Here is a 26,836-nt window from a genome sequence, read left to right as displayed (position 1 = left end):
TTATTAAAAGCGGAAGAGCTTTTTAGCATATGTTCGGTATATTTTAACATATATACAGAACACAAAATGCAATGCTTATTTAGTGGTACATCCAAAAAGCTTGGGCTGGATAAATAATAAAGGAGCGGTAAGTTGTGGAAATTTTTTTCTCGACCAATTGATTCTACTTGTGAGCTTTGTAGGTATGGCAGAACAGAACATACCTGATTTTATAGGTACTTGGCAGTCATGACTTTGAACATTGCCTCTTTAAATTTATATATAAATACAACCAGTTTAAAAGTTGAAGCACAGTTTAGCTGAATATAACAAAATTGCAGTTGCTTTCACATTCAAACTAGACCATGTGTTCTTTTATTGTTTTTGAATGTTTCGAAGAGAGATGTATTCTCAAAAAAATCTTAAAATAAATTAGTTGAAAACATAAGTATGACTATCTTGATTAATTTAAACTGCTAATGAGAATTTTTAAAACATCTTTACACATAATACAGTAAAAAAAAAATACACTTCAACATTTCTTGCTGAATAGGTACTCTTACAAAGTAAAAAGATATTTGAAAATTAATAACAGTTGACACATGTGGACAGCCTCTCCTCATTTCCTAAATGAGTTTATAATTATTGACAGTTTATTGAGCAAAATAATTGTTACAGATAATTAAAAATAATTTTAATGACATGTTGAAGTGACTGATAATTTTGCATTACGGTAGGTACTTAAAGAAAACAAATATAAAATTTTAAAAGTGAGTGAATGTTGATGAAAACAGCAGAAGGATAGCAAACAAGTATCATTGTTCCACCACTCATGATAGAAATTTAAATTTGCATCTTTGAAATCAAATCTTAAATTAATTCTCATGCTAATCAAGTAGGCTACGTATCTTCTTAATTATGCTCAAGAAACAAAGGTTAGATAGGTAGGCTACATAAAATAGTCTATGAAATAGTTAAATTTACTTAAAATGTACCTACCCATGTGTACCTATAGTTCAGTTTTGGAAAGGCTCACTTCACCAGCTATATTGTTTAAACACATTTTTTGATTGACTTTACATGAAGAATAAATAAATATAAAGGCAAGCGGGGGGGGGGGGGGGGGGTGATATCGTAAGGTCACATAAAAAAAAAGCCAGAAGTGGTAAGTTGTTTTAATATTTTCATAATCACATCTATATTTTATTTTGGGACATATCGAACCAAAAATGCAGTTCTCGAAGCTTAAAATTTTTTTTTGAGAAACAGGAAGCTTGAGGCATTTTCGTTTCATATATTTTTTTTTGCAGTTGCTGTTGGTGAACTGCAGCAGGAGTGGCCTACCACAGCCGGCGGCGCAGAGTGGTTCTGGTTGGCTGGGAGACGGAGCGGGTCAGTAGCAGGAGCAGCGGTCGGTGGGGCACTGCGAGGGGTACACGATGCACTTGTCCTGGCAGTACCGGTCCGCGCCGTCCCTTCCCCGCAGCTCCCCCACCGCGTCGCACAGCTCCCTGCACGGCAGAGGCAAACCACCGGCGTCAGCAGTGCTGTCGCAGCAGGCTTTACTTAAAGCCCTTTTCACAATACCGGGACGCGATGTAACGTGACGTCATACCAAACCAGCCAATCACAACTACATCGCCCGCGATGCGCGACAGCTCACTTGGCGACGAGGCTGTTTCGTCGCTTCGGCGATGTCACTAATGACGTCAGAAATAACAGCCAATCAGAAACAAGAGTGTGGTAAAGAAGAAGAAGAACTGAAAACAAGAGTTAAGAAACGATGTATTGATGCATCTAAGTAATGTTAGTAAACAACACGTGGATTTTGTTCAATTGAAATGAGTTTTGAAGAGCGTCTGATTGATGAAGTTCAGAAAAAGCCGTGTTTGTACGATGTTTCTAGTAACAAATATTGTAATCAGACGGAGAAAGATAATGCTTGGTTAGAAATATATTATGGGCTTCGCGATTCCTATCCATAATTAAATGCTTCTACCAGTCAGTCAGTGTACAAATATAATAACAACAATCTGAATATTACCGCCAAAAACTTTTGTTTACAACCATGTTGTAAAATATCCCCAGCAGAGTGCAGGCTGGTTCGGTTTTTTTCGCCAGCTGCATCGCGATCGCGTCGCGCTATTTCGAAGTGCACTAGCTGGCGACATAAATTTACGCCGCTGCCTTCGCTACATCGCGTCGCCATATCGCGTCGCATCGCGGTATTGTGAAAAGGTCACAATACCGCGACGAACACGACACGACAGACCCGACAAACCGTCGTGCGGCATTCCAGCCCGACAGATTTAATAGCCCTAGGGTCACAATACCACGACAACATTAGCCCGACGATTTCTGATTTGGCTGTTGGTAAATCGTTCCAAGCCATATACGGCCGTAAAATGCAGTATGGCACTTGTTTTCCTATTGACAGTTGAAGTGAATAAAAACATAACGTTTTGTCGTCGTCTCTGGCATGAAGTGAGGTTACGTTTATTGCTATAGGAAGAAGATATATTATATTATGCTAATAAAGGATAGAAAACTACTCCTAATGTTAACTGTGCTAAGAATTAAAAAGGAACAGCATAAACATTTACCAAGAAGGTAAATATTTTTGAAATTTAGTTCCGCAGTATTTCCTTTCCGCTTCCGTTGTGGTTTTTGTCGGGCAGCACGACACGACGAAATTAGAAATAGAATCTATTCCTTGCGAGCCGTTGGGGTGCGTATTTTGTCGGGGTGAAGTCACGGCGACCTTGTATTTCATTGGCTATCGAGAGTGTCGGGCCTGTTGCGGTATTGTGACTCCAGCTTTAGTCTCTCACAGCACATGATCTTTATCATGGCACCATCTCTTTCGATGATGATGATGATGAGTCCTTGGAACTCTTGGCTGAGCTCGGTGAAATGGTGTCTGCAGGTTATGAGAGTCACGAAAAAGTAACCAGACTGACAACTGGTCACGAAAATAGCCCGAAAAAAAGTCCTGAACTAAACGGCAATACTGCTGGAAGTCACGACTTGCTAACTTGCTCTTGGTTTTTCGATGCTTCACTCCAGTTCATGTTCTCACATTGAGCATAAATGGTTGGAGATTGTACACTTAAACCACGTGAAAATTATATCTGAAAAATGGTTCTAGCTTTATAACACAAATATTGGTTCGTTCCTGCTTGTAGTATGAGGGCATACCAATAAGTAACATGCATGGCAAATTTTTAAGTAGGAAAACTTATTTACTAGAAGGTGAACTAAAGGGTGCGACTGACTGGGCACAATTCAAGATCTCGTGATTCCACGTACAGATAACGTTATGCAGTCAGTGGTAAAATGGTGTTAGTGATTACATCGTCAACTGTGGAGGAGCAACGAGCTGTGATAAGATTTTTTTTTGAAAAAGGGAAGATAGTTGGTGGAATTCATTTGTAGATGGCGGAAGTTTACTAAAAAAAACTGTATTGACCGTACCAATGTGGGAAGTTTTGGAGTACCTACCATATAGCCTGGACCGAGCACCCTCCAGTTTCCATCTGTTTGGACCCATGAAGAAGTTCCTCGGCAGTAAGAAGTTTGACTCTGATGATGAACTTTAATGGTTAATAAAGATCTCAGGCTTTCGCGGCCATTGTCTGAGTTGTTTGGCCTCTCGTAGCCGCTACAACCCAGAAGCCAAGCAACTCCAAACTCAAACGGGCTGTGCGAATGTGACTCTTCTCGCAGCTGATGGATTTATATGAGTCTGGGATTTTCAAACTGACCCATGTTTGGTACAAATGCCTCAACGTGAATGGAAGTTATGTGGAAACGTTATAAATGGGTAATACTTTCATTTCTATTTCATATTGTCATTAATTGCTTTGTTCTTTTTTTACATTATGTACGTTACTTATTGATATGCCAATGTTTTTGTAGTGTTTTTACATTTTATTTATTGTAGAAATATAAAAATGATCCTGTGATTACTAAAAAAGTTTTAAGCAAATTTTACAAAAAGTCCTGAAATTGGTTCACCAGGCATATGCAGACACTGGGTGACACCTAGTCAAGGAAGTTGAGCTGTACTTGGTGTTTCCGTGTGACAAGATGAGTCTGCGGTGGTTTGCCATTGCCTCTCGCGGCATGGAGGTGAAGGGACAACACAACACCAATGGTGGCCTTAGACTATACGAGGCCCTGGGCCCATTTACTTTTGAGGGGCCATAATAATTTGGAGAGTGGCTGTACCAAGGGAGGGGGGGGGGGTGCAAGGGCGTAGCCAGGATTTATTTTCGGGGGGTGTTTACTTACACCCTGCCCCCGTACTAGGGAGGGGAGGGGTCCGGGGGCCCTCCCCCGGAAATGTTTTTATTTTAATGTGCAATTTGGTGCTATTTAAGCACTTTCGTAATTAAAATATTGGATTTAAATAACATAAATTTGTGTCAAGACTTTATGACATTTTTAACAAAGCACTTTTGAAAACTCATTGCTGAATATTAAGGGTTATCGGCTCAAGGGTTCTTTCTTAGTTTCATTTAAGTGCATTTGCAACAGCTAGGCAAGTGTAAATTTTGTCATAAGTAGGCTACATATATACATATTTTTTTAATATTTCGGGGGGTGTTTGGACACCCAAAACACCCCCCCTGGCTACGCCCCTGGGGGGAGGGTGTGGCAGGGGGGTGGGGCTGAGAAGGCGGAAGGAATAGCGCCCAGAGAAAAGGACATTTGAGGGCTCTACCCTGGAAATTTAAAATTAAACTCTTTGAAACAAGTTTTTTTAAGCCAATCTGGAATTTAAATTTCTATTATGGTTTTGCTTACTTGGATTAAGAATTTAAAATATTCTTTTCTTTCTCAATAAATTATACTCGGGTTAGTTTTTTTTTAAAATAATTCTAACAATAAAACTCGGTTGAACTGCATCATTCATGAGGCAATAAAATCTTTGAAAGGTTTTTTTCTAATTCGAAATCATGAAAACCCAATTGAAATTGAAAGGTATTGATGAGCACTTAAATTTAATTATATTATATATACATTATAAAGTTAATATAACTAACAGCAAACTAAAACAAACCAGCAAAATGAGAATAAAACGTGTCAGTGCAGGGCCCTGGCCAGTTGCCCGATTGCCCGGTTCCAGAGTCGCCCCTGCGCAACACGCAGCCCTGGATCCAGAAAGGAAATTTTCCACAAATGAAAAATCCTGGACCTGGCTTGAATTTTGGGAGGGACGGGTGACCTGAGAGTTTATATATATATATATATATATATATATATATATATATATATATATTGAACTTACTTCAAAATTAGGTGCTATATGGAGTAAGTTATATATATTTTTTATCACTTCAGATTGTTTTAGTAATAGGGTTTCTTCAATGTGGCGAGAGTGAAAAAAGGGGGGGGGGGGTTGTGATTGCCATCATCATCCCTCCCATAGGACGACCACTGCAACGTGGCTGGGATTCGAACCCTGCACCTTTGATTTTCCTGTCAGTATCTATAAACCACTGAACTAACAGGTCAAACCCTCTGCTGTTGGTTGCTTCCTAGAATGGACTAAGCGATTCTCTGTGTTGTTTCATTCATTTGACACACCAATACGTTTGGTAAGTACCTAATGTTTTACGAAAGTGACCATGTACGGGTTTACGTTTGCTACACGTTAGTCCGCAATCTCTGTGTCACGTTTCCGTTCGTCGAATGTTCCGTTCCATTTCGTTCCATGTTCCGATGTTCCGTTCCATTTCATGAAATTACTCTTACAAAAATGCGGAATACGGAGAGTTAAGATGTTTACACATAAAAAATTTCTGGTAGTGTTATGCGCAGTAGCGTAGCCAGGATTTGTGTATGGGGGGTTAAGAAGCATCCCCCCCCCCCTATTAAAGTGGGGGGTCCTCCTTCGGAAAAATTTGGATTTTAAGGTGTAAAATAGTGCTATTTGAGCAGTTTTCGGTACTTAACTTAAAATATTGTAATGGTAAAAATATTAATAATTTTTTAATAAAAAATTGTTTGAGTGATGAAGTAAGAAATTAATTAAAGATATTATAATCAATCCAAGGGCCTTGTCCACGTCCACTCAAAATCATAAATCATGATCGAAGCTCGACAATACAAAAAGAAGGGAATAAAAATGGTTGGGTTTCGGCAGAACTGGCCTATTCCTGGAAACAATTAGCTTTAGCTTGAACAGTTACCCAGTCACCATCTGCTTATAATTACCGCGCTGGTTAAATACACTAGGTGTAAGATATTTGAAAACTTGGGACCCGTCACGGCGTCACAACCTTATAGCTTCTGCTCGTGACAGGGGTAGGGGAAGGGAAGGAGAATCGGTAGGGCTCGCTTACACTTCCCCTCCAGTGCAGTGGCCGGTGATAGCAGTAAGACACCCAGGTTTTTAGCTAACCTGCTTTCAGATAAAAATAATAATGGCTAAGGGGGGGGGGGGGGGTTAGAACCCCTAAACCCTCCCCCCTGGCTACACCCCTGGTTATGCGTAGGTAGTGAGTTAATGTATTCTGTTCTAGCCTAGAACATGATGCCGTGAGGCACACGAGGCATACTCACGGGCAAGTGCACACAGAAGGGCTGCAGTTCGGAGGGTACCGCAGGCAGTTGGTCTGACACCATTGGTCCATTCCGGGCAGCCTCTTGTAGAACGCCGTCGGCACACATATCTGCGACCTGTGAGAAGCGCCATTTTGCAATGTGCAAGTAATTTTGTATGAACGAAACAAAATGACAGATACATTTCTTCCATAAAAATTTTAAAATCTCAATAGGCACATGGACGAATAAGAAAAAAAATTGGTTGTCTGTAAAGTTGGTTTACGGACGATAGTTTAACGTGACAACGTCATAACAAAACATTGATGAAATTATTGCATACTTTAATGAATAAAATTGAATCATTTTTATTGTATGATCACAATTTTGTATGGATACAAAGAAGGAGTGAAATGAAATCTACAATTTAATTGATAAAATTATATTTTTATTTGCATTCATCAATTCAAATAGTATGTTTATTACTTTAACGAAGAGATTAGGTATTTTAACTATAACTTTTATACATGTTTGCTATTTAACTTCTTCCAATATGTGTTATTCTGTTGAGGATAGGACGATGATAGGAAAAGTAGGGAACGAATGGGAGTGTTTCAAGTTTAATGTGCCTCGAAAAAGTCAAATCGATGGTTGTTCTATTCGAGTGGAAGAGAGATAGATGCGGCGCAAGCGTACAATAAGCGTAACGGGACACAGCGTAACGGGACAATGTGCGTAACGGGACACTTTTCGTGCGTGCAGCCGGGGTTCATCGATTTATTAGACGTTGTCACGTCAAAAAAAAATATTCTTTGTAATTGTTAACTGTGGGCCATGGGGTTTAAGGAGGGGAAGAAATTCAGTATAATAACGTACACAGTGGATCAGCAAGTATCCAGTATGAAATCACATTTAAAATCTGTAAGCAGTGGATGTAATAATTCAGTGTTCAGGTGTTCAGTCACAGTTCACTTTATTTAACAGAATTAGTTTCACTGACCTATCAGCCAGCTTCAAGTAAAAATTTTTAGTTCCATTCTTTTTGTGATTTTTTTCTTACAGCTCAATGATGTTGGCTTTTTATGATAAGTCCTAACATTTATTTTATTGTATGTTAATGTTTTACATGTTTATCTACATTTGATCCTGCAATAGTGATCCAAACATAACTTTTTTTTTTGGGATGGGAGTTTTGAGGAGTAAAGCTTTTCTTCTTTCTGACCTAACAAACACTTGCTGAACCGTCGTTATAGGAAAAATAAATGGGGAAACATCAGTATCTGAACCCATGGTTCCCATTGGATCTGGAGCCGGCCTCCCGACACTTTTCATGGGAATCCTTCTTTTCACAGACGAGAGAGCTAAACGCCCGATCGTGCATCTTCGGTTTTTTTTGTTCATTGTAAATAAATATGGCGGTGTTGATAAAAGTATACTAATGGTCAATTAGGTTAGGTTAGCTACATTATAAATACTTTAAAACATTGTGTACGGTTGATTTGGTTAGGATAGCTACATTAAAGATACTGTGAAATGTAAACTTCGGGGAACTTCGGGTTTGGCTCTCTCGTCTGTGAAATGAAGGCTTCCCATTACAGTCATGGTTCACCGCTCGATCCGGCCCGACCTGACATTAAGGGATGCCTTTGTCACAGGTACTGGGCCGTCGAGAAAAAATAAGGGCTCAGTGGTAGATAATATTGTCGTGCCCCGCCCCGACTACTTAATGTACAATTTTACAAACCAGAAAATATCTAAACACTAAATGTTAACCTGGCCAGAACTGTAAAGGTGATCTGCAGGTGTTTGGAAAACTATAAGGATTCAAAATTATTATTATTATTATTTTTAGCAATAAACGTGTAATATTTGTCCTACCAGGGTAAACACACGCTTAAAAAAAAAAAAAAAATGGGCGCGTGTACTTATGTACGCGCGTGAGAAGTTATACTTCTTGGCATCATTAAAAAATAGTTTTAATTGCATGTAAATAATTAATTACAATAAAATAATAAAAGGGCTGGAAAAAGATAGTCAACACAGTCAATAAGGTTCAGTTTAAATTTGAAAACTTAAATAAATAAAATTTAGAGAATAATAAATATATGAGATATTTTGTACTAAATATTATAATATTCTTAATTGTAATTATTTATTATTGATTATTTAATATTTTAAAAGAAAATAAATATATAATTAATAAATTAAAAAATTTAATTTAAGTTTATTAATTTTTAAATATTTATTATTTTCTTAATTTAATATTCACTTTTCATTTGTATCAAAAAGTTGTCATTAAATATGCTCATTTATTTTTATAAATATTTATTATTTATTCAATTTAATAATAAATATTAAAAATTAATATTTGAATTTGATGTTCGAGTTTAATTTTTATCACAAATTTTTCATTAAATGTTATATTAATTTTATTTCTTTATTTTGTAAATATTAAATAACCAATAATAAATATTTAACAGTAATAATTTAACATATTTAGTATTAATTATATTAAATAATAATATTTTAATTATATCAATAAATAATACATACGGATAGTTAACCTCAATTATATTGGAGCACTTGAATAAGTATAAAGGTACAATTTTTTTTACTAATATTTACGAATAGTAAATAATATTAATCAAAATATTCAATTTAAATCACTACTGAATATAATTTATTTGCATATATATAATTCACACTTGTATGAAACTAAACACGTTTTGTGAATGTAGAAACTAGAAACATGTGGATAAATATTATAAACTAGCTGCAGTACCCGGCTTTGCCCGGGCTGAACACCGGGTGATATATTGTCCGCGAGTTACAGCAAAATGGATAGCGATATGTCCAGTGTAGTGGACATTAAGAAATGACACATAATTACTGTTTGTGTATCTGTGACCTATGGTTTTCTGTTTACCCATGGCGATCGGTTGAAAGGTTTAGAAGTTGATGCGCTACAGCGCTATCTAGCGGCGAGTTAAAAAAAATGGTTAGCATAAAAACCTTCATGATAAAAACACTTCGATGTGCCAACTTTCATGGCGATTGGTCAAACGGTGTAAGAGTTTATCGACGTCATACATGCCAACATCCAATTATATATATTCTTATATTTCGAAATTTTGGGGGTTTCACTTTTGCGGAAAGTGGATGTTCAGGACCTCGAATGGTTTGGAACACTCCATCTCGAAAGAATAGATATTTGAAATTCCTGAAATTGTCACTATTTTGGGGCATTTTTCCCAGAGGGGGGCGGGTTCGAGGACCCTGAATGGCTCGAAAACACTAAAAATCAAAAGAGATAGATTTTTCAAATTTTTTAAACTTTCGAAATTTTGGGGCTTTAACCATCTGGGGGGGGGGGGGGGGTGATGTTGAGAACCCCGAATGGCTCGGAAACACTCCAAATCGAAAGAGATATAAAGGAATATAAGAATGTAGGCATTTACTGTACTCCTATCTACCATAATAACAATATTGACAAATAGAAAGCTTATTACCTACCTATGAATAATTATCTAAATAAATTAATAAATAAATCTATGTTTAAGAATTTACGTACATACATAATATTAAACTTCAAACTATACACACAAAAAAAAACTAAGGATGTTTGTGAAACTATTTTTTATTTGTCATAATGTTTAAAACATTTGCAGGATTTGTTTATATGTAAAACTGTGGTGGCAATATTCCGCTTATCCAAAGGAGTATAGAAATTAATAGAGATATCACTCCCTGTACACACCACAAATCTTTGAATTAAGTAAAAAAAAAAAAAAAGTCCAAAATGAAACAAAAAGTATAAATAACAACTAATTTGACAAAAAAAATTATACAACTGAAATGAAAATGTTAACATCCGCCTGAAATTTAATTTAATTTAATTTAATTAGCTGCAATTGGGTACAAAGTGCCCGGTGGCAAGCATTCTCCCTACTTCCCCCTCACTCTCCTTCTGAACTGGTCCACACTCCCAGCCGCCACACATTCCTCCTCCAGCCTATTCCATTCCCCTACTGTCCTCACGACCATCGCATTTTTTCCCCTTTCTGTTCTCCTTCTCTCTTTGAAAACCTTCATAGTATTTTCCTTCCTACTTCTAGGCATTCCCATTTTGACTTTTCCCCCCAGCTCTCCCCATCCTCCCACTCCACTCAGCACCTGGTACATCTTGACCAATCTCTCCTTCTGTCTTCTATCCTTTAAGCTCTCCCATCTCATTCCTTTCATCATCTCTGTGGTGCTGCACTCCCCCTTCCCTTCTCTGTCCGTTCTCCTCCACTTGCCCTTCACCCATCTAGCTGCTCTCCTCTGCACCCCCTCCAGCTCCCTCTCAAGAACTGTAAATGAACATTACCTTTAAACATAAAAAGTTTCACTTCTCTAATACACTTAATTCTCAGTTTTGGTACGTCACAAATTCATTAAAAATGACTCTTTGGCAGCTAATCCTGCAGAAATTATGCAATGAATATTTAGTGAAAGCTAAGCCACTCAAAATGTCTACAAGTCATAGAGTGTACACCTTTAATGTCCCTGCCTACATGGGTAAGCATACGGTGTGCAAAGCTTCATAAAAAACCACGCAATTTGAAAACTACTCAAAATATACAAGATCAATCTATGAATCGTTAAAAATTTATTTCCTTAATTTTTTTAGTTTGATTTGATACAATATGATAAATCATGAAATCATTCAACGATAAAAGCTGTTTATTTAATTAAGCGGACGGGTTCGCCCCAAGGAGAAAATTGACGCGGCAAGACCTCGTGGACATAGAGAAATGACACACACTCACTATTTATGTGTCAATGAAACATGATTTTTTTTCCTGCAATTTAAATTGTAATATACAAAAACGGTATTGAAAATTGAAACAAATATGGCGACACTACAAACTTAAAAATCTTTTTTTTCTTACTCTCTACTTAGTTCCTTACAATAGCAAAACGTAACGTAATGGCTTGAAAGCTATTGCTCGGCAGACATAGAGGTATTACACTAACAGTTTGTATATCTATGACACACATTACATAAAATTAAGATATATTTTTTAACCCGTTTAAAATTTATTTTTTTTTAGACAAAAGATAGCCTATGTCCATCCCCAGGATATAATCTATCTCCTTGCCAAATTTCATTACGATCCGTTCAGCCGTTCAGCCGGGAAAAGGTAACAGACAGACAGACAGACAGAGTTACTTTCGCATTTATAATATTAGTAAGGATATGAAAACAGTGGCGACGAGCGTGCCAACATGTGCGACTAATAGAGGTTCTATTTCTATTTTGTTGGTAGCTTGTTTTCTAGACGAGCGGTTTAGCGGGCAGCTTCAACATGTTAATTTTGTGTTAAAGTGATGCGCGTGCATCTTAAAATTTCACTCTCATCATTTTTTCATAACGCGCCTAAAGAAGTATAACTTCAAAAAAAGTAAAAAAAAAAAAACACCTATCGCCGAGTTCTGAACCACGGCCCTTCAGCTTATTGACAGCGCAGTATAACCACTGCTCTGACAGAAGGTTACGAGGAAAATGTGTATTATATTTAATGTAATACCACAATTATGTGTTTTTTTTAACCTTGGAATTTACTATTTACTATGACTATTTTAGTTTACCAAAATAAATTCCATGGTAATTTCATTATCATAAAGTTTCATTTGGCTCACCAATACGTTTGGTATGTCCCCTAATGTGGGTTTATGTTCATACACGTGGGTCCGCCATCTTCCTGTGAAAATGTCGTCACATGGTGCGCGCGCAGCTTCAACCTGTTAATTTTGTGTTACAGTGATGCGCGCGCATCTTAAAATTTCACTCTCATCATTTTTTCATAACGCGCTTAAAGAAGTATAGCTTCAAAAATACATAAATATATGAAATATAAAAAAAAGAGTTTAACGATTTATACGTAGGTGCTAATCTACCTGCACGAGGGAAATTTTCGTCACTATTCAAGCCTTCTAGTCTTTTGGCGCAAAAAATTGAAAAGTATTTGATTGACGTGCGGATCTTTGTGAAATGCTCGGCTTGTGGACAGATGGACAGACGCAGACGCATCTCTGAGAGTTCACACAGTTTCCCCCCCCCCCCCCCCCATAATAGAACGCAGACGGAGTAGTACACCATTGCTGAGCTCTTCCGTTTACTTTGCTCTGTGCGACCAATATAAGCCGAGTACTTGGCTACGTTGGTAGCTATGTTTGTTTATGTTCTAAATACGTTGAAAATTGTTTCAAGTACAAGAATACGCGGTGTTATATTATTACTTTGTCGTTTATCTTTGTTATGTATGAATATTCTGACCATGCCACGAAGCGTATTTTTTGACGTGATAACGTTTTATAAATCGATGAACGCCGGCTGCACGCACGAAAAAAGCATGACTCATTGTCACGTTCCGCCTGAGCCGAGCGTGCAAGAACCGGCCAACCACGGTGCGAGAAAAAATCCTCTATAATATCAAACAGGTTAAGGCGGGCTTTTTAAACTAATTGTTCGTGATTATATTCAAACAAATAATTATTTAAATTTAAATAGGCAAAAAAACTGTAAATAATATTCGTAAAATTAAAAAAGTATGCAATTTTTTATCAATGTTTTCTTATGACGTTATCACGACGTAAAATTATCGTCCGTAAAACGACTTTACAGACAACCCCCTTTTTGGTTATTAAATTGTTATTTCGTAACCCTGAAATGCAGTCTCGTTGGTTCCACGGGGAACCACACATAACTTAGAAACACACAACTTAGGACAGTCATAACTTAGAAACCTCGAAAAAAATCCACGTAACTTGGAATTGTCATACGTTAGAACGATCATAATTTAGAAACACTCAACTTAGAAAGTCATAACTTAGAACCATTAAAACTTAGAAACAACAAATTAGAACTGTCATAACTTAGAAACACGTAACTTATAAACACGCAACGCAGAACCACACAACTTAGAAACGTCATAACTTAGAAAGTCGAAACTTAGAACTATCACAAGTTAGAAACTCACAACTTAGAACTGTCATAACTTAGAAACACGCAAAACAGAACCACACAACTTAGAAACGTCATAACTTAGAAAGTCATAACTTAGAACTATCACAACTTAGAACTGTCAACATAGAAACACGTAACTTAGAAACACGCAACGCAGAACCACACAACTTAGAAACGTTATAACTTAGAAACACACAACTTGGAACAGGCATAACTTATAAGATTCTATCTTGTGTGTTTCTAAGTAGTGACAGCACCCCGGTTCCACGCATCGCGCGGCAGGGGAAGAGGAGGGAGAGAGGCGGGGAGCCCACCTGATGACGAGCGGCGAGACGAGCTGCGAGCGGAAGTCGCGGTAGTAGAGCAGGAAGGGGTTGTCCTGGCCGCCCACGAACTGCGGCGGGACTCCAGCCGTGCTGGTCACGATGCTCACGTCCGCGCAGTTTCGGAACGTCTCCGGCCGGCCGCAGCCCACCGCCTCCGTGCCGTTGGCGCACGTGCCCCACATGTTGCCTGCGGCACAAGAGGCGCGCGCGCTGCAGCCCACGACTCTGACATGGACCGCACCGAGTGCGGGGCGAGGCGGGGAACCCGACCGCGTGGCTGTGCGCTGGATGTGGCAGTCTCCTGGAGCGAGCGGAGGGCTGGAGTGACGACCTCTTGCAGGGGGAGCTCCCAGGGGCCGTATTACTGCGCAGGGTGTCATCTCACTCATGTCCACAAGAAATCGCCCACATCGGTTGCAGATAGCCCAAGGAAAAGAAGTGACTTATATCTTTATTCATCGCAATGCCCACAGCAGCATATGGGTTCGAGTCTCTACCGCGATCCCGCTAGAGAAACAAATTTCAACACCGCCTTATAAGTAACCCAGTATCATCCTTTTCACAGACATCCGCACACGAACAAGAGGTAGTGGGCGGCACTCCGCGGCCTGGAACTCTTCGCGGGCCCTTGGTTCGATGCTGGGTTCTGGCATCCGGACCACGAGGCCCGCAGAAGCTATGATGACAATACAGTTTGCGGCACACTGTGTCGCAGTGTTGTCTGACTAAGCAAACAGTCTGGGCACAACAGCTTCCCTCGCCGCGGCAGACAGGTCGTTATTCAAGTTCGTGCACGTGCCTACAACCACTACATGATGTAGATCTCAGAGGGCCTGGGCTCCCCTGGAATTAAAGCAGCTTGAATGATAAAAGGGGTTTATAAACATAGACGTAAAAACTATGTTTGTCCTGTGGAAAACTTTCCGTGTAAAATTATAGTTTTCTGCAGACTGCATGCATTTAGGCCAAAAAATATGGGAATTGTACAACACAAAAGCACCCTAAAGTTGCTTGTCTTCTGATGGTTTTGTGGCCGCCGACGTTTCGGTAGACATTGCAGTCGCCATCATCAGGTCAGAGTAGGTATGTAACTGGAAGCGGCTACAGCCTAGAAGCCCGTGCAACTTCAGATAATGGCCGCGAAAGCCTGCGATCTTTATGAAAGCGCCCTATTTTAGAGATTACTTAAGTCGACAAACACCACGTGGAAAACTCACCGGCCGGTCCATGCCCCTTTCTGAATTCTCCCCTCCTACCCCCTTTTTGCGATTTTTCGTGGGCCTCCCCTTGCTACTCCTACAGACTTGCGCCCTTGGCTGCAGGTACAATTATATTTTTTCTTACATGCATCTTTATGTAAAAAACAAGTTTCTCTACATTGTCTCGAAATAGAGCAATATATATATATATATATATATATATATATATATTTTTTTTTTTTTAACCGCAAAGTTTACTATTATTTCTAATAAGATAAGTTTGTGTTACAAGTCAAATCCGTGTAACGTGACATATAATTGTATAAATAAATAATTAAATATAGGGTAACATTAAAAAAAAAACGTACTAGCAGTTATAGCTTTTAATACAATCGTTAGTCTAATGTTACATAGTAGGTATATTTTAAACAAAAAAAATTTGGATTTTTTCATTGTCATTAGTAATTAAAATTTTTGGTGGGTAAAGCCCTGTACCCAGGAATTATATTTTCATTACCATAATTCTCTGAGAAATACATAGGAGAGATCCTTTTCTAAGGCAATTTTGAATATAAGCGTACATAAACACAACCTAAATGTCCATCGTGAGTAACCCCTCAGCAGCGTGCGTTGCTCCGAAACTGTTAACAAGTCTTTCAAATACTTTAAAAGAAAGAAATTTTAAGACTGCAAGAAAATTAAACTTTTATTAATTTCAGAACAATTTTTTAAACTGTCAATTTTTCTTTCCCGATTATAATTTACTGTTCTTTTGTAAGCAAAATGATTTATGTTTGGTATAACGTTGGCACTTAGTTTTCAATATAGTAAATATCAAGCGCGGCTCCAGAGGAAGGGCGCAGGAGGCGATAGCCCCTTCCGAGCCCATATTTTACTTCTTATTTCTTTGTAGGGAATATTAATGTTAACTTAAATACTTTCGTTAGTGTGCTAAACTCTTCTTTCAATCAACATTTATATGAAAATACTAAATTTCAGTATTTGAGACCATGTATTTTGTGAATATCCCAAGGGCAATGTACTGCATCCTCCTGTGTGTGAGAGCCCTGCCTGAGAGGTGTTCCTGGAGCCGCCATTGGTAAATATTAGCACTTTTGTAATTTATATTTTTATGGTAGTGTAGATTATAATATATTAAGGTATAATAATTTAGGTAAATGTGTATTGATATGCTTACTGGCGTGTTTAAAAGACGTTAATGGAGTTTCTCAGCGAAGTCTAGTTTCCGTGACGACCGCGTGGGGCGGTGGAGCGAAGGAAAGGTGGGAAAGGGGGGGGGGGGGTGGTGTGGTGTGTGATCATTAGGGCCATGCATATTTCGCGAAAATATTCTTGGACTAGCTGAAAGTTAAAACACTGTAACACTTTCCGTGTTTAGTGATTGGTCCGGGTTTTATTTCAGATCCATGTCTACTTGACAGAAAAACAATAAAGGTAATTAAGTGCGGGAGCAAACGCGTCCTGAGTGGCTCGACCAAATAAACCAATGGCTTCTCTCGCAGACGTCAGCCAATCACAAGGACGAAACCGCCGATGCGGGTTTACCTCGTTGCAGTCTAATAGGCGTTCAGTGCTTTTCGCGATAAATTCCCGTCCCTAGTGATCATTAGGGACCGGAAAAATTCGCGGGTTCAATGACCTGTAGGATGAACTCCATATTTATACGTACACTCGGTAAAATGCCCTCACTCATTGGCTGCTGTCTTGTGAGACGTCCCAACGTGTGATTCGATAAAGCTTTGGTCGGGTGTTTCTCATTAGCCCAGAGTAGAGACCTGAAAATTTCGCGAATTCATTTCGTGAAATGCTACATTTCAAATAATTATACCTTAGTGCTGCTTCTGCCATTGGTTCACTGTTAATGTGGAGTAATGAGGGCCAATTAGAGACCTTAACTCGTAGAAGTGTCGAATCACAGGCTGCCCAGTCGAGACGACTCACAATTCAGCAGCCAATGAACAGTTGGCATTTGCCCGAGTGTGTAGAGGATAGTGGAGTCTATCCTGGAGGTAATCGAACCCGCGAATTTTTCCGGTCTCTAGCCCAGAGTCATCCAGGTGAGTTGTGAGCCAATAGCAGAGGCAGCACTGAGGTATAACTATTTGTATTTTAGCCTATCGCGAAATGAATTCGCGAATTTTTCCGGTCTCTAGTTATCATCTCACCTGTGAAGTAGGTCCACTGGATCACGCACTGGCTGCAGGTGATGTAGGGAGGCAGCCGCACCCTGTAGCGGAATATGGCCTTCTTCTCCGTCTCCAGAGGAATCTCGAACCTCACGTCGTTGCTCCCGGAGACGTACAGAGGGAACCTGTGGGAAGAACGATTGCAACTCAACCGGGTGTGTATAAGAACCATTTATCACATTGCTACAGTAGGGCGCGGAAATTACAGGCACAGATTGTAAAAAAATTAATCACTATAATATAGTTTTTTTTAAATTGACGCTTTGTCGACAACACGGTCACTAGAGACAGTTACGCTATGTTTATAATTACAAACCACGCAAGGATCGCAATGACGCAACAGCGCAACACATGACCAATGCAAGAAAATCACAGTCGTTTATAATGCACGCAAGTTGCAAGAATTCAACAATCTTATAACTTATAATTGTAAAACAGTAGAAAACATATTTATACCCTGTGCTCCTTTTTCAAAAATTCATATTAATCAGGCAAAAATGGAAGAAACTGTCAATAATTCGTGTAAACATGATGTGTATAGTAAAAATAACATCGTGGGTTTCTATGCGCATTACGTCCATGTCTTTAAATGTTTTTGGGGACCATTTCTCTTTAGATATGGCCGCCGAAAACGCAAGCTGAAACGCAAGCAGTTGGAAGTTGAACAACACTTGCGTTGCGTTATTGTGACTCGCGTAGTTTATAACACCGGCCTATCGCTCCACAACAGAGATCGCGGATGTTGGGGATGGATTCAGCCCACGAGGCGAGACACCGTCCGATGAATTTGCGGGGCCCTAATATCCCTCGAGAGGGGCCTTACCGCGTTGGCCTGGGAGAAGGGGAAGGGGAGGAGGCATGGCTTAGATCAGTTGCTGGTGCTGACAACACAGTCTACCGCGAACTGAATGCATCAGCATAGCCATAAAGAAATATAAATTTTTTTGTGTTGTGAAATAATGAAAACTCAACTGAAATCGAAAGGTATTGACTAGCACTTTAAATTGTATGCTAGTAACCATTTAATTCTTCATTTTTTTCCAGGATTATTATCCATAATTTTTTTTACATGTCAGTAGACAAAAAAAGAAAGAAAGGAAAATAAGAATGAATAGGCCGAAGCCGAGGCCTGAAGCCATCCCGCCTCTCGGCCGAGGTGGTTCCTGGAAGCCGTGGGTCACTGAGCCAGGTCACGGCGAGCCCACGTCCTCTGGAGAGACAGCCGAGCCAACACCGACTAGTCTAGTCTAGTCTAGTCTAGTCTAGTCGTGTCTAGTCGGTGTTGGCCGAGCGCCTCGCTCCGCGCGTGACGTCATGTCCGACGCTTCCCTTGCGCACGAGTCCTACAACCAAACTTCAGCGCTGTCCAAGGCTCGGTCTCACACGGCATTGTGATTTCATTGAAGGAATAATTCCAAAATATCACCTCGATACCTCCCTTGCATTTAACTGTTTAATTATTTACAACAGATATTCACTAAGTGTAATATCACGGATTTAAAAAAAGTTGCGAAAGTGAAGATAATTATTACAAAGACTTGCGCGCCTTCTTACATCCACAATTTTACACTAAGTGAGTATCTGTTGAAACTATTTGCAGTAGAACAAAAAAAATGCAAGGGTGGTGTCAAGTTAAAAAAATTGGTTGTCTGTAAAGTCGGTTTACGAACGATAGTTTAACGTGACAACGTCATAACAAAACATTGATGAAATGATTGCATACTTTTATGAATAAAATTTAATCATTTTTATTGAATTATCGCTATTTTGCATGGATACAAAGGAGTGAAATGAAATCTACAATTTAATTGATAATTTACTTTTATTTGCACTCATTAATTCAAATATGTTTATTACTTTAACGAACAGATTATTTTAACTATAACTTTTATACATGTTTGCTATTTAACTTCTTCCAATCTGTGTTATTCTGTTAAGGATAGGACGATGATAGGAAAAGTAGGAAACGAATGGGAGTGTTTCAAGTTTAATGTGCCTCGAAAAAGTCATATCGGTGTTTGTTCCAATCGAGTGGAAGAGAGATAGATGCGGCGCAAGCGTACAATGAGCGTAACGGGACACATCGTAACGAGACAATGTGCATTACGGGACACTTTTTCGTGCGTGCAGCAGGCGTTCATCGATTTATTAGACGTTGTCACGTAAAAAATTTAGGATGTGATGAAAAACAAAAGCACGAACCTTACGTGGCGTGGGACTAAGGTTCCCTATGGAGCGGGGTGACGCATTGGTAAGACACGAAGCTACTTTAAAGACGTACGGCCACATTACCTATCTACATTTATTATAGGGAAACCATTTTTCGATAAAGAAAGGTGAAGAAAGGCCTAAAACGCGTGTTTTCAGAATAGTTCAGAATAATACGGAAATGGGTTAGAGCTTTCAAATGTGGCCACCCTAATGTTCAGTATGGGGAACGAAGTGAGCGACCTTCTATCATTAGGCTACTGAAGATTTGGTGTAGGCAGTTGACGAAAAGGTGAAAGGGAACACACGTGTTACCATTTCGTATTTATCTGACGTGCTGCAGTAGTTGTTAAATCGGGCCGTAGACTTCTACGAAAATGGGATTTAAAAGCTATTTGTTCGAGACGATAAGTGCCTAACATTGATGGACATTCTGTATAAAAGTGTATTAAGGTATAGTCTTTTATGTAAAAATAAAATTGTTAAGATAAGTCAAAATCTTTAAAATTTTAAAACAGTACTTAACGAACACGCCTCGTATATAAGGCCATAGCAGATGTCCTAACCGATATGCGATATACCTGTTCTGTGAAGTTTAGTGCCATCGCATCTAATGACCTCACTGCGATGAAACTTTAAGCCCAAAAAAAATACATAACTAGTGTTTAGACTATATTTAACCATCTGCAAGAGAAGATGAGATACATTCAAAGCAAGAAGAAATTTCCTAGATAGTAATACAATGATAACACAACCTGTCAAAGCAGTCCTGTGTTGCTTCGTATTTGGGGTTGTTGTTCGGGCAGAGGTACATTTCAAACCTACCCCAGTGGTTTGCCGTCAGATCCACTTCAACATCCATTTCCTGAAAAAAAAAAAACGTTAATTATTAAATTCCTCTATATGTTACATAACTAGAGACATGCAAAATTCGCGGATTCATTTCGCGATAGGCTAGCATGAAAACAACTATACCTTCGTACCGCTTCAGCGATTGGCCCACATTTTATCCGGGGAACTGTGAGCCAATGGGAAACACTAAACCAAGAAAGTGCCGAATTACGGACAGCCTAGTTGAGACGTCTCACGCGTCAGTAGACAATGAACAGGTGCCATTTACGCGAGTATTTAAAGGACTGTGGAGTCTATCCTAGAGGTCAATGAATCCGCGAATTTTTCAGGTCTCTATTCATAACTAGAGACCGGAAAAATTCGCGCTTCCGATGACCTCTAGGATAGACTCCACAACCCTCTACATACTCCGGCAAATGCCACTTGCTCATTGGCTATTGACTGGTGACACCTGTCAACTGGGACGCTTGCGATTCGATACTTTTTAGGTTAAAGGTTTCCCATTGGCTAAACGTCCTTCAAATAAACTGTAAGCCAATCACAGAAGCAATATAAATGTACACTTTTTTTGGATTCTAGCATATAGTGAAATGAATCAGCTAATATTTTCCAGTCTCTAATTATTACAGAACTACTTAGTTTAGCCTGTATTTATTATAAAACGAGATTAATTGAAGTTATTACAGTTATTACTTAGGTATCATCAATTTAGAGAGTCGCTAAAAAAAATTGAAGTATACGAGTCAAAAAATATTCCTAGCACTTCACTACAACAAACAAAACGAACTACGTCAATAATGAAAATATTTGCATTGTTGCTTTACGATCAGTTTATTTGAATATATTTCTTATGATAATTAGAGTTCATCCTCATATTGCACTACTTCCTAGGTGCCTGCTCATAATAATTTATTTTTATACTGTCGAAATATCTACAGATTTAATTGCTTACTGCAAAGTTGCAAAATGCTAATCAGACAAACTATTTCTAAATAATTGTTAAAAGTAATTTAAAATTTTATTTTTATAAAATGAAGTAAAAACAATATTTGCCAATGATTTTTAATTTTCAATTACCATACAGACAGTAAAAGTTAAAATATTTCGAAATAGCACTGATCTTCCAGTACCTGTTTATATTGGTATGGGGTACAAAAAAATAAGTTTTTTTTTATCACGACGTGAAGTTACGAAGTTATTTATAAAAACATAAATAAAATTGTATAAAACAATCACTCTATTATGCGCTAACTCAAGGTAGACAAGTTACATAAAAATTGCATGAATGAAAAGAACTACAGAAATAAAATATCCAAGACACTTTTTCAATTTTGGTTTATGATTAAAATTAAAAAAATACAAAAATATGCTGTGATAAAATAATTAAGTGTGACATATTTATTTACATTCCTAAATATGATTCGTACGTAAGAAAAACAATAAAAAGGTAGGATTACAAAAAAAATTTATATTACATTTATTCGGGTCTGATAATTCTAAAATGTACTAAAAAATTTGTCTTAGATATGGACTGAAAATGCAATAACAGATAAAAATTAAAATATTTGCCATGTTTTATTTCATGATTGCGAACTATATAAAAAAACTTTCAGCAAAAATTGATGAACTGAGTATACATAATTAACACACAAATGATGAAATACCTTTTTAAAATAGGCTGCAATTAAAAAAAGGACAAATAAGAAGAAAATATTTCGTCAAATAAAATAAATAAATTTTAAATTTTAAATTCTCGTTGAAATATATCAAGATTATATCAAGAACAGCAGATGAAATTTTAATGTGACATTTAAATGCGTACATACAATATCGTTTCATCGCTTGAATACTCAGAATTCGGCATATAAATGTCTAATTTTCCCTGTTTTTAATGGTCACCGTGATACCCCCCATTGACAGACTTTTGTTGATCTGGGAGTTCAGAAGAGATGAATTTCCCGCTAGAGTTTGTGAACGATCTTGCAGTTTCTTAGCGCGAACCAGGAAGCTAGCGAAGTTAAAAAATGATCGAGATGGGAAGTGCGGAGGTCGTTGTCAGAAAGCTCAAGTCCCCTCCTCGTGGTCATGACCAGGAAGGAAAAGAGAGGGAAGCATTCAGATCCACTCCCCTGATCTGAAATTTTCACCCCCGCGCACATGTAAGGGAGGGAAGCCAAAGATGTAGGCCTACATCAAGTTCTGTCCCTGCCCGAACACGCCCGAATATTCACCTTCGGCCAACCTCGGGTTTATTTATATATATTTATATTTCTCTGTTTATTTTAATGTAGCTATACTAACCTAACTAACCGTCCATAGTGTTTTAAAGTGTTTTAATGTAGCTGACCTAACCGACCACTTTTAATATTTCAATTCATTTTACCCGCGCAAAAATAAAGCAAATCCCGAGGTTGGCCGAAGGTGAACATTCGGGCGTGTTCGGGCAGGGACAGAACTTGATGGACATCTTCGGCTTCTCTGTAAGGGAATGGACAAGGAAACAAATCTAAGACTACGACGGCGCGGGGGCGGGTTACCTGGCCGGAGACGTAGTGCCTGCTGATGATGCCCTTGGCGTACTGGCCGCCGGCCTCGTGCGGCCGCGGCGTCTTGAAGTGGAAGGGGTCCCCGCACACGCCGCACCGCCCCTGGTTCTGCTCCCACTGCACTGAGGACAGCACGCGCGCTTCACGACTGCAGCCGCACTCGCAACCTCCCGGGCCGCTGGGGAAGCTCACGATTCACTCGTCCTTCTGGACATACCCGAACACTCACGTTCGTTGCAACTTCGTGATGTGTGGGAAGCCTTCTTTCCACAGGCGAGGGAGCCAAACGCCCGATCGTGCATCTCCGGTTTTTTTTTGGTTCATTGTAAATAAATATGGCGGGTGTTGATAAAAGGAAAGACCATAAACAAGGCAACGGTATTTATTTGTACGCCGCCATATTTTTCGTTTGCCGTGTGTCCGTGAAACTTTATTTTGGACAACTCATGATAACTAATGGTCAATTAGGTTAGGTTAGCTACATTATAAATACTTTAAAACATTGTGGACGGTTGATTTGGGCTGGATAGCTACATATTAAAAAGTTATTTGCTAAGCAACCATAAACTTATTTTACAGTATTTTTAATGTAGCTATATACTTACCTAATATAACCAACCATCCACAATGTTTTAAAGTATTTATAATGTAGCTAACCTATATTAATCGACCGCAAAATTTAATACCACACCGGTTTATAAAATGAGATAGAATGGCGTATGAAGTATGAGTAAGCTACATCCCAAATAAATACACATGTTGTGGTACGGAAATAAAAGAAGCGAGCATGAAATTCGGGGAACTTCGGGCGTGGCTCTCTCGTCTGTGAAATGAAGGCTTCCCATTCGGGTGTGTCCAGAAGGACGAGTGAATCGTAGGCTTCCCGGGGCGCTGCGCCCGAGGCCCTGTCGCACTCTTTCAACTGTTCGCTCCCGACACCTTCCAGTACGAGGGAGGGTCGTGACGTCACTGGGAGCGTCACCAGCGCTGCGGGTGGGGTGACTCGAGCTTCCATAAAATATTTCGCACACAGGACGGGGTTCTGAAATGAGCCGGATGTTGTCAGCGGAAACGAAAAAAAAAAAAAAAAAAAAAAAAAACCCTCTTCGGATTCCGTCTCAACGATTCTTCAAAATGGTGAAATGCAAATGGCCGATCAAAGAGGTTAAAAAAATTTAAATAACTTAAATAATGTTAATAAGAATGTCGTATGCGAAAACATTTTATGCGTAAATATGAAATATTTCATTAACTCCAAAAATCTCTTTAAATTTATTACATTATATAACAAATATTATTTTGAATTACATTTTTTCATGTTTAAAAAACTTAAAAAAATGCATAAATATAAAAACAAGTTTAGAAAAATATGTCCAACTCTGTGATGAATTATTTAATTTAAAATATTGAGATTAATATCGAAAAATTTGCGTTGGATCACCAAAAATAAACTTTGAAAGTGTGACACGATTAAAAACATATTTGAGGTTATCTGTCCAAATATATTTGATGGAGAAAACTGGGAGCCATATTCCGCTCAATACTTCCCCTCCAAATCTACTGTCAAATATATTTGAGACAGACATTTGACAGTGAGACAGGGCCTTTAACACAGTTGGGTGAATGCTAGTCTATTGATGTACACAAGTTTGGCATGGTTCTCACACAGCAAATAATCTGTTGGTGTGCACAAAAGTAATCTATCAGTAGGGTCATTAAGATTTTGCGAAAAGATTTCCAAACCAGCTGTGGGTCGAAACTTTGTAGCTGTTTTTTTTTTTTTTGTGGTTGGTTGAGTTTATTTCAGGTGCATGTCTACTGTCAGCACACCAATCACAGCCATCCAGTGCGCAAGTAAACGCTGTCATGAGCGGCCCGGCCAAACAGGGCGATGACCTTCTCTTGCAGACGACCGCCAGTTGCAAGAAAACAGTCGCTAGCACGGGGATACCTCAATGGTAGGGGCATGCAGATTTCGCGAAAAGATTTCGAGACTAGATGAAAGTTAAAACACTATAGCATCGTCTGTGTTTCGTGATTGGGTGAGTTTCTTCCAGGTACATATCGATTGTAACAACACCAATCACAGTGATTCAGTGCGGAAGTAAACGCGTCCTGAGTGGCTCGGTCAAATAAGGCAACTACTTCTCTCGCAGACGGCCGCCAATCACAAGGAAGAAACCACAGGTGCAGGTATACCTTGTTGCAGTCTAATAAGTGTTCATATATTTTCGCGAAAAATGTCTGCCCCTACTCATTGGAGTCTAATGAGCGATCGGTAGAGACTGGAAAAATTCGCGCTTTCGATGACCTCCTAGGATAGACTCCACAACCCTCTACATACTCAGGCAAATGCTACTTGCTCATTGGCTATTGACTCGTGACACTTGTCAACGGGTACGCTTGCGATTCGATACTTTTTTGCTTGAAGGTTTCCCATTGGCTAAAAGTCCTTCAGATAAACTGTAAGCCAATCACAGAAGCAATATAAATGTACAGTTTTTTGGATTCTAGCTTATCGTGAAATGAATCCGCGAATTTTTCAGGTCTCTAGCGATCGGATTATTTCGCAAAAAAAAAATACTTGCCCCTATCTATTGGCTTTCGCTTGAGTAAATATTTAATTCTAATTTTGGGGTTGGCCATATTGCGCGAAAGGTACTTTCGTTGTGGTACGTCCGTGACCGGGACGGTTCTAATGAAAAGTCTCGAGACAGCTTTGGCGCCGGTGCGCGCGAGATCAGAATCGGCCTTTGATGGGGGATGGTGGAGTTATGAATCGCCAGTAAATGGGCACGGCGGGAGGTAATTCCTAACTCATCATCGTCAGGATCAAACGCCTGAATCATTGCGGAGATGTGCGCCACTCCTGATGATGGTCAAGACTCGATCTCACACGACATTAGCTGATTTTATTTCCTTCGCAATTTTGTCATTAAATGTTTTAAGGGCTATTTCTAAAATTAAATCGATACCTCCATTGAATTCATTTTTATGCCACACATTTTTTCCCCCCAACAGATATCTCCTTAATTTAATATCATTAGGTGTAAAAATGTCGTACAAGCGATGATTGTTACGATGACTTCCGCGCCTTTCCACAGCCACGATATTAAACTGGATGTCTGTTGAAAATATTTTTGGTAGAAAAACAAACGCAAGGAAGGTATTTTAGAAAAGGCCTTGTATAAAAGAAATTTAAAAAAAAAATTGTGAGTGAGTCTTTCAGTACTTGCCAGAGATGTGTAACGTCAAACGAGCAAAATTCACGTGTCCTCACGTTGCAAATACGCTTACGAGTATAATACAAAACTCGGACTCGAAATTAAACGTAGAATTATTTAAAATAAAGCCGAGCGTAATAAATATATACGCAAATTGCGTTTTCGACTTCATTTTTTTGACGTGAATCAAACGTAGTTACCACACCAGCCGCTAAAATTCGTTCCCGGAGCAGCTACGCCGACAATCGAATCATTCGATTTGAAGAGCTAAACATTCAGTTATATAACGGCTACGATAAAAGCAAAAAAAAAAAAAGACTTGGAAAAATAATAAACCCCTTGCTTTGGAAAATTTTATTAGATTACTTCCCAGCTTGTTAAATTTCACTAATTAATTAACACTATAAAGTTTCCCATTGTGAATTTTGGTCCGCGCCATCTGCCACAGATGGCTGCACCGCGGTTTACACGTTTCCGTTTCACGCGACTTCCGGTTTGCGTTCACGGAAACCCTCCCACCAAATGCCGTACGGTGAGAGCTGAGAGGTTACACATCAAAAGTATCAAACGGCACGTGGAACCGAGCTTTGACGAAGTGCGAATGAGAATTTCCGTCGCTGCACTGTGCGAGAGTATTTTTGACGCGACAACGTCTAATAAATCGATGAACGCCGGCTGCACGCACGAAAAAGTGTCCCGTAACGCACATTGTCCCACTACGATGTGTCCCGTTA

The 26,836-nt window shown here is 39.0% G+C and overlaps 1 protein-coding gene across 1 annotated transcript in view; it reads right to left on the bottom strand.

The window, feature by feature from the left end:
- Positions 1-1,138: 1,138 nt before the first annotated feature.
- The window catches only part of LOC134530261 (uncharacterized), a 162,269-nt gene continuing 136,571 nt past the window's right edge, over positions 1,139-26,836 (bottom strand). The window contains exons 4-9 of the mRNA XM_063364955.1: positions 22,870-23,000; positions 20,236-20,345; positions 17,252-17,397; positions 13,855-14,053; positions 6,550-6,666; positions 1,139-1,490 (exon numbers count right to left, since the gene is read on the bottom strand). Coding sequence (XP_063221025.1) covers positions 1,373-1,490; positions 6,550-6,666; positions 13,855-14,053; positions 17,252-17,397; positions 20,236-20,345; positions 22,870-23,000 — 821 coding nt within the window. The 3' untranslated portion in view covers positions 1,139-1,372. The remainder of the gene's footprint in view (positions 1,491-6,549; positions 6,667-13,854; positions 14,054-17,251; positions 17,398-20,235; positions 20,346-22,869; positions 23,001-26,836) is intronic.

Source organism: Bacillus rossius, chromosome 3 (assembly GCF_032445375.1).
Source record: "Bacillus rossius redtenbacheri isolate Brsri chromosome 3, Brsri_v3, whole genome shotgun sequence".
NCBI lineage: Eukaryota > Metazoa > Arthropoda > Insecta > Phasmatodea > Bacillidae > Bacillus > Bacillus rossius.
The sequence above is the reverse complement of the archived record's forward strand: the minus strand, read 5'-3'. Positions and strand labels throughout refer to the sequence as shown.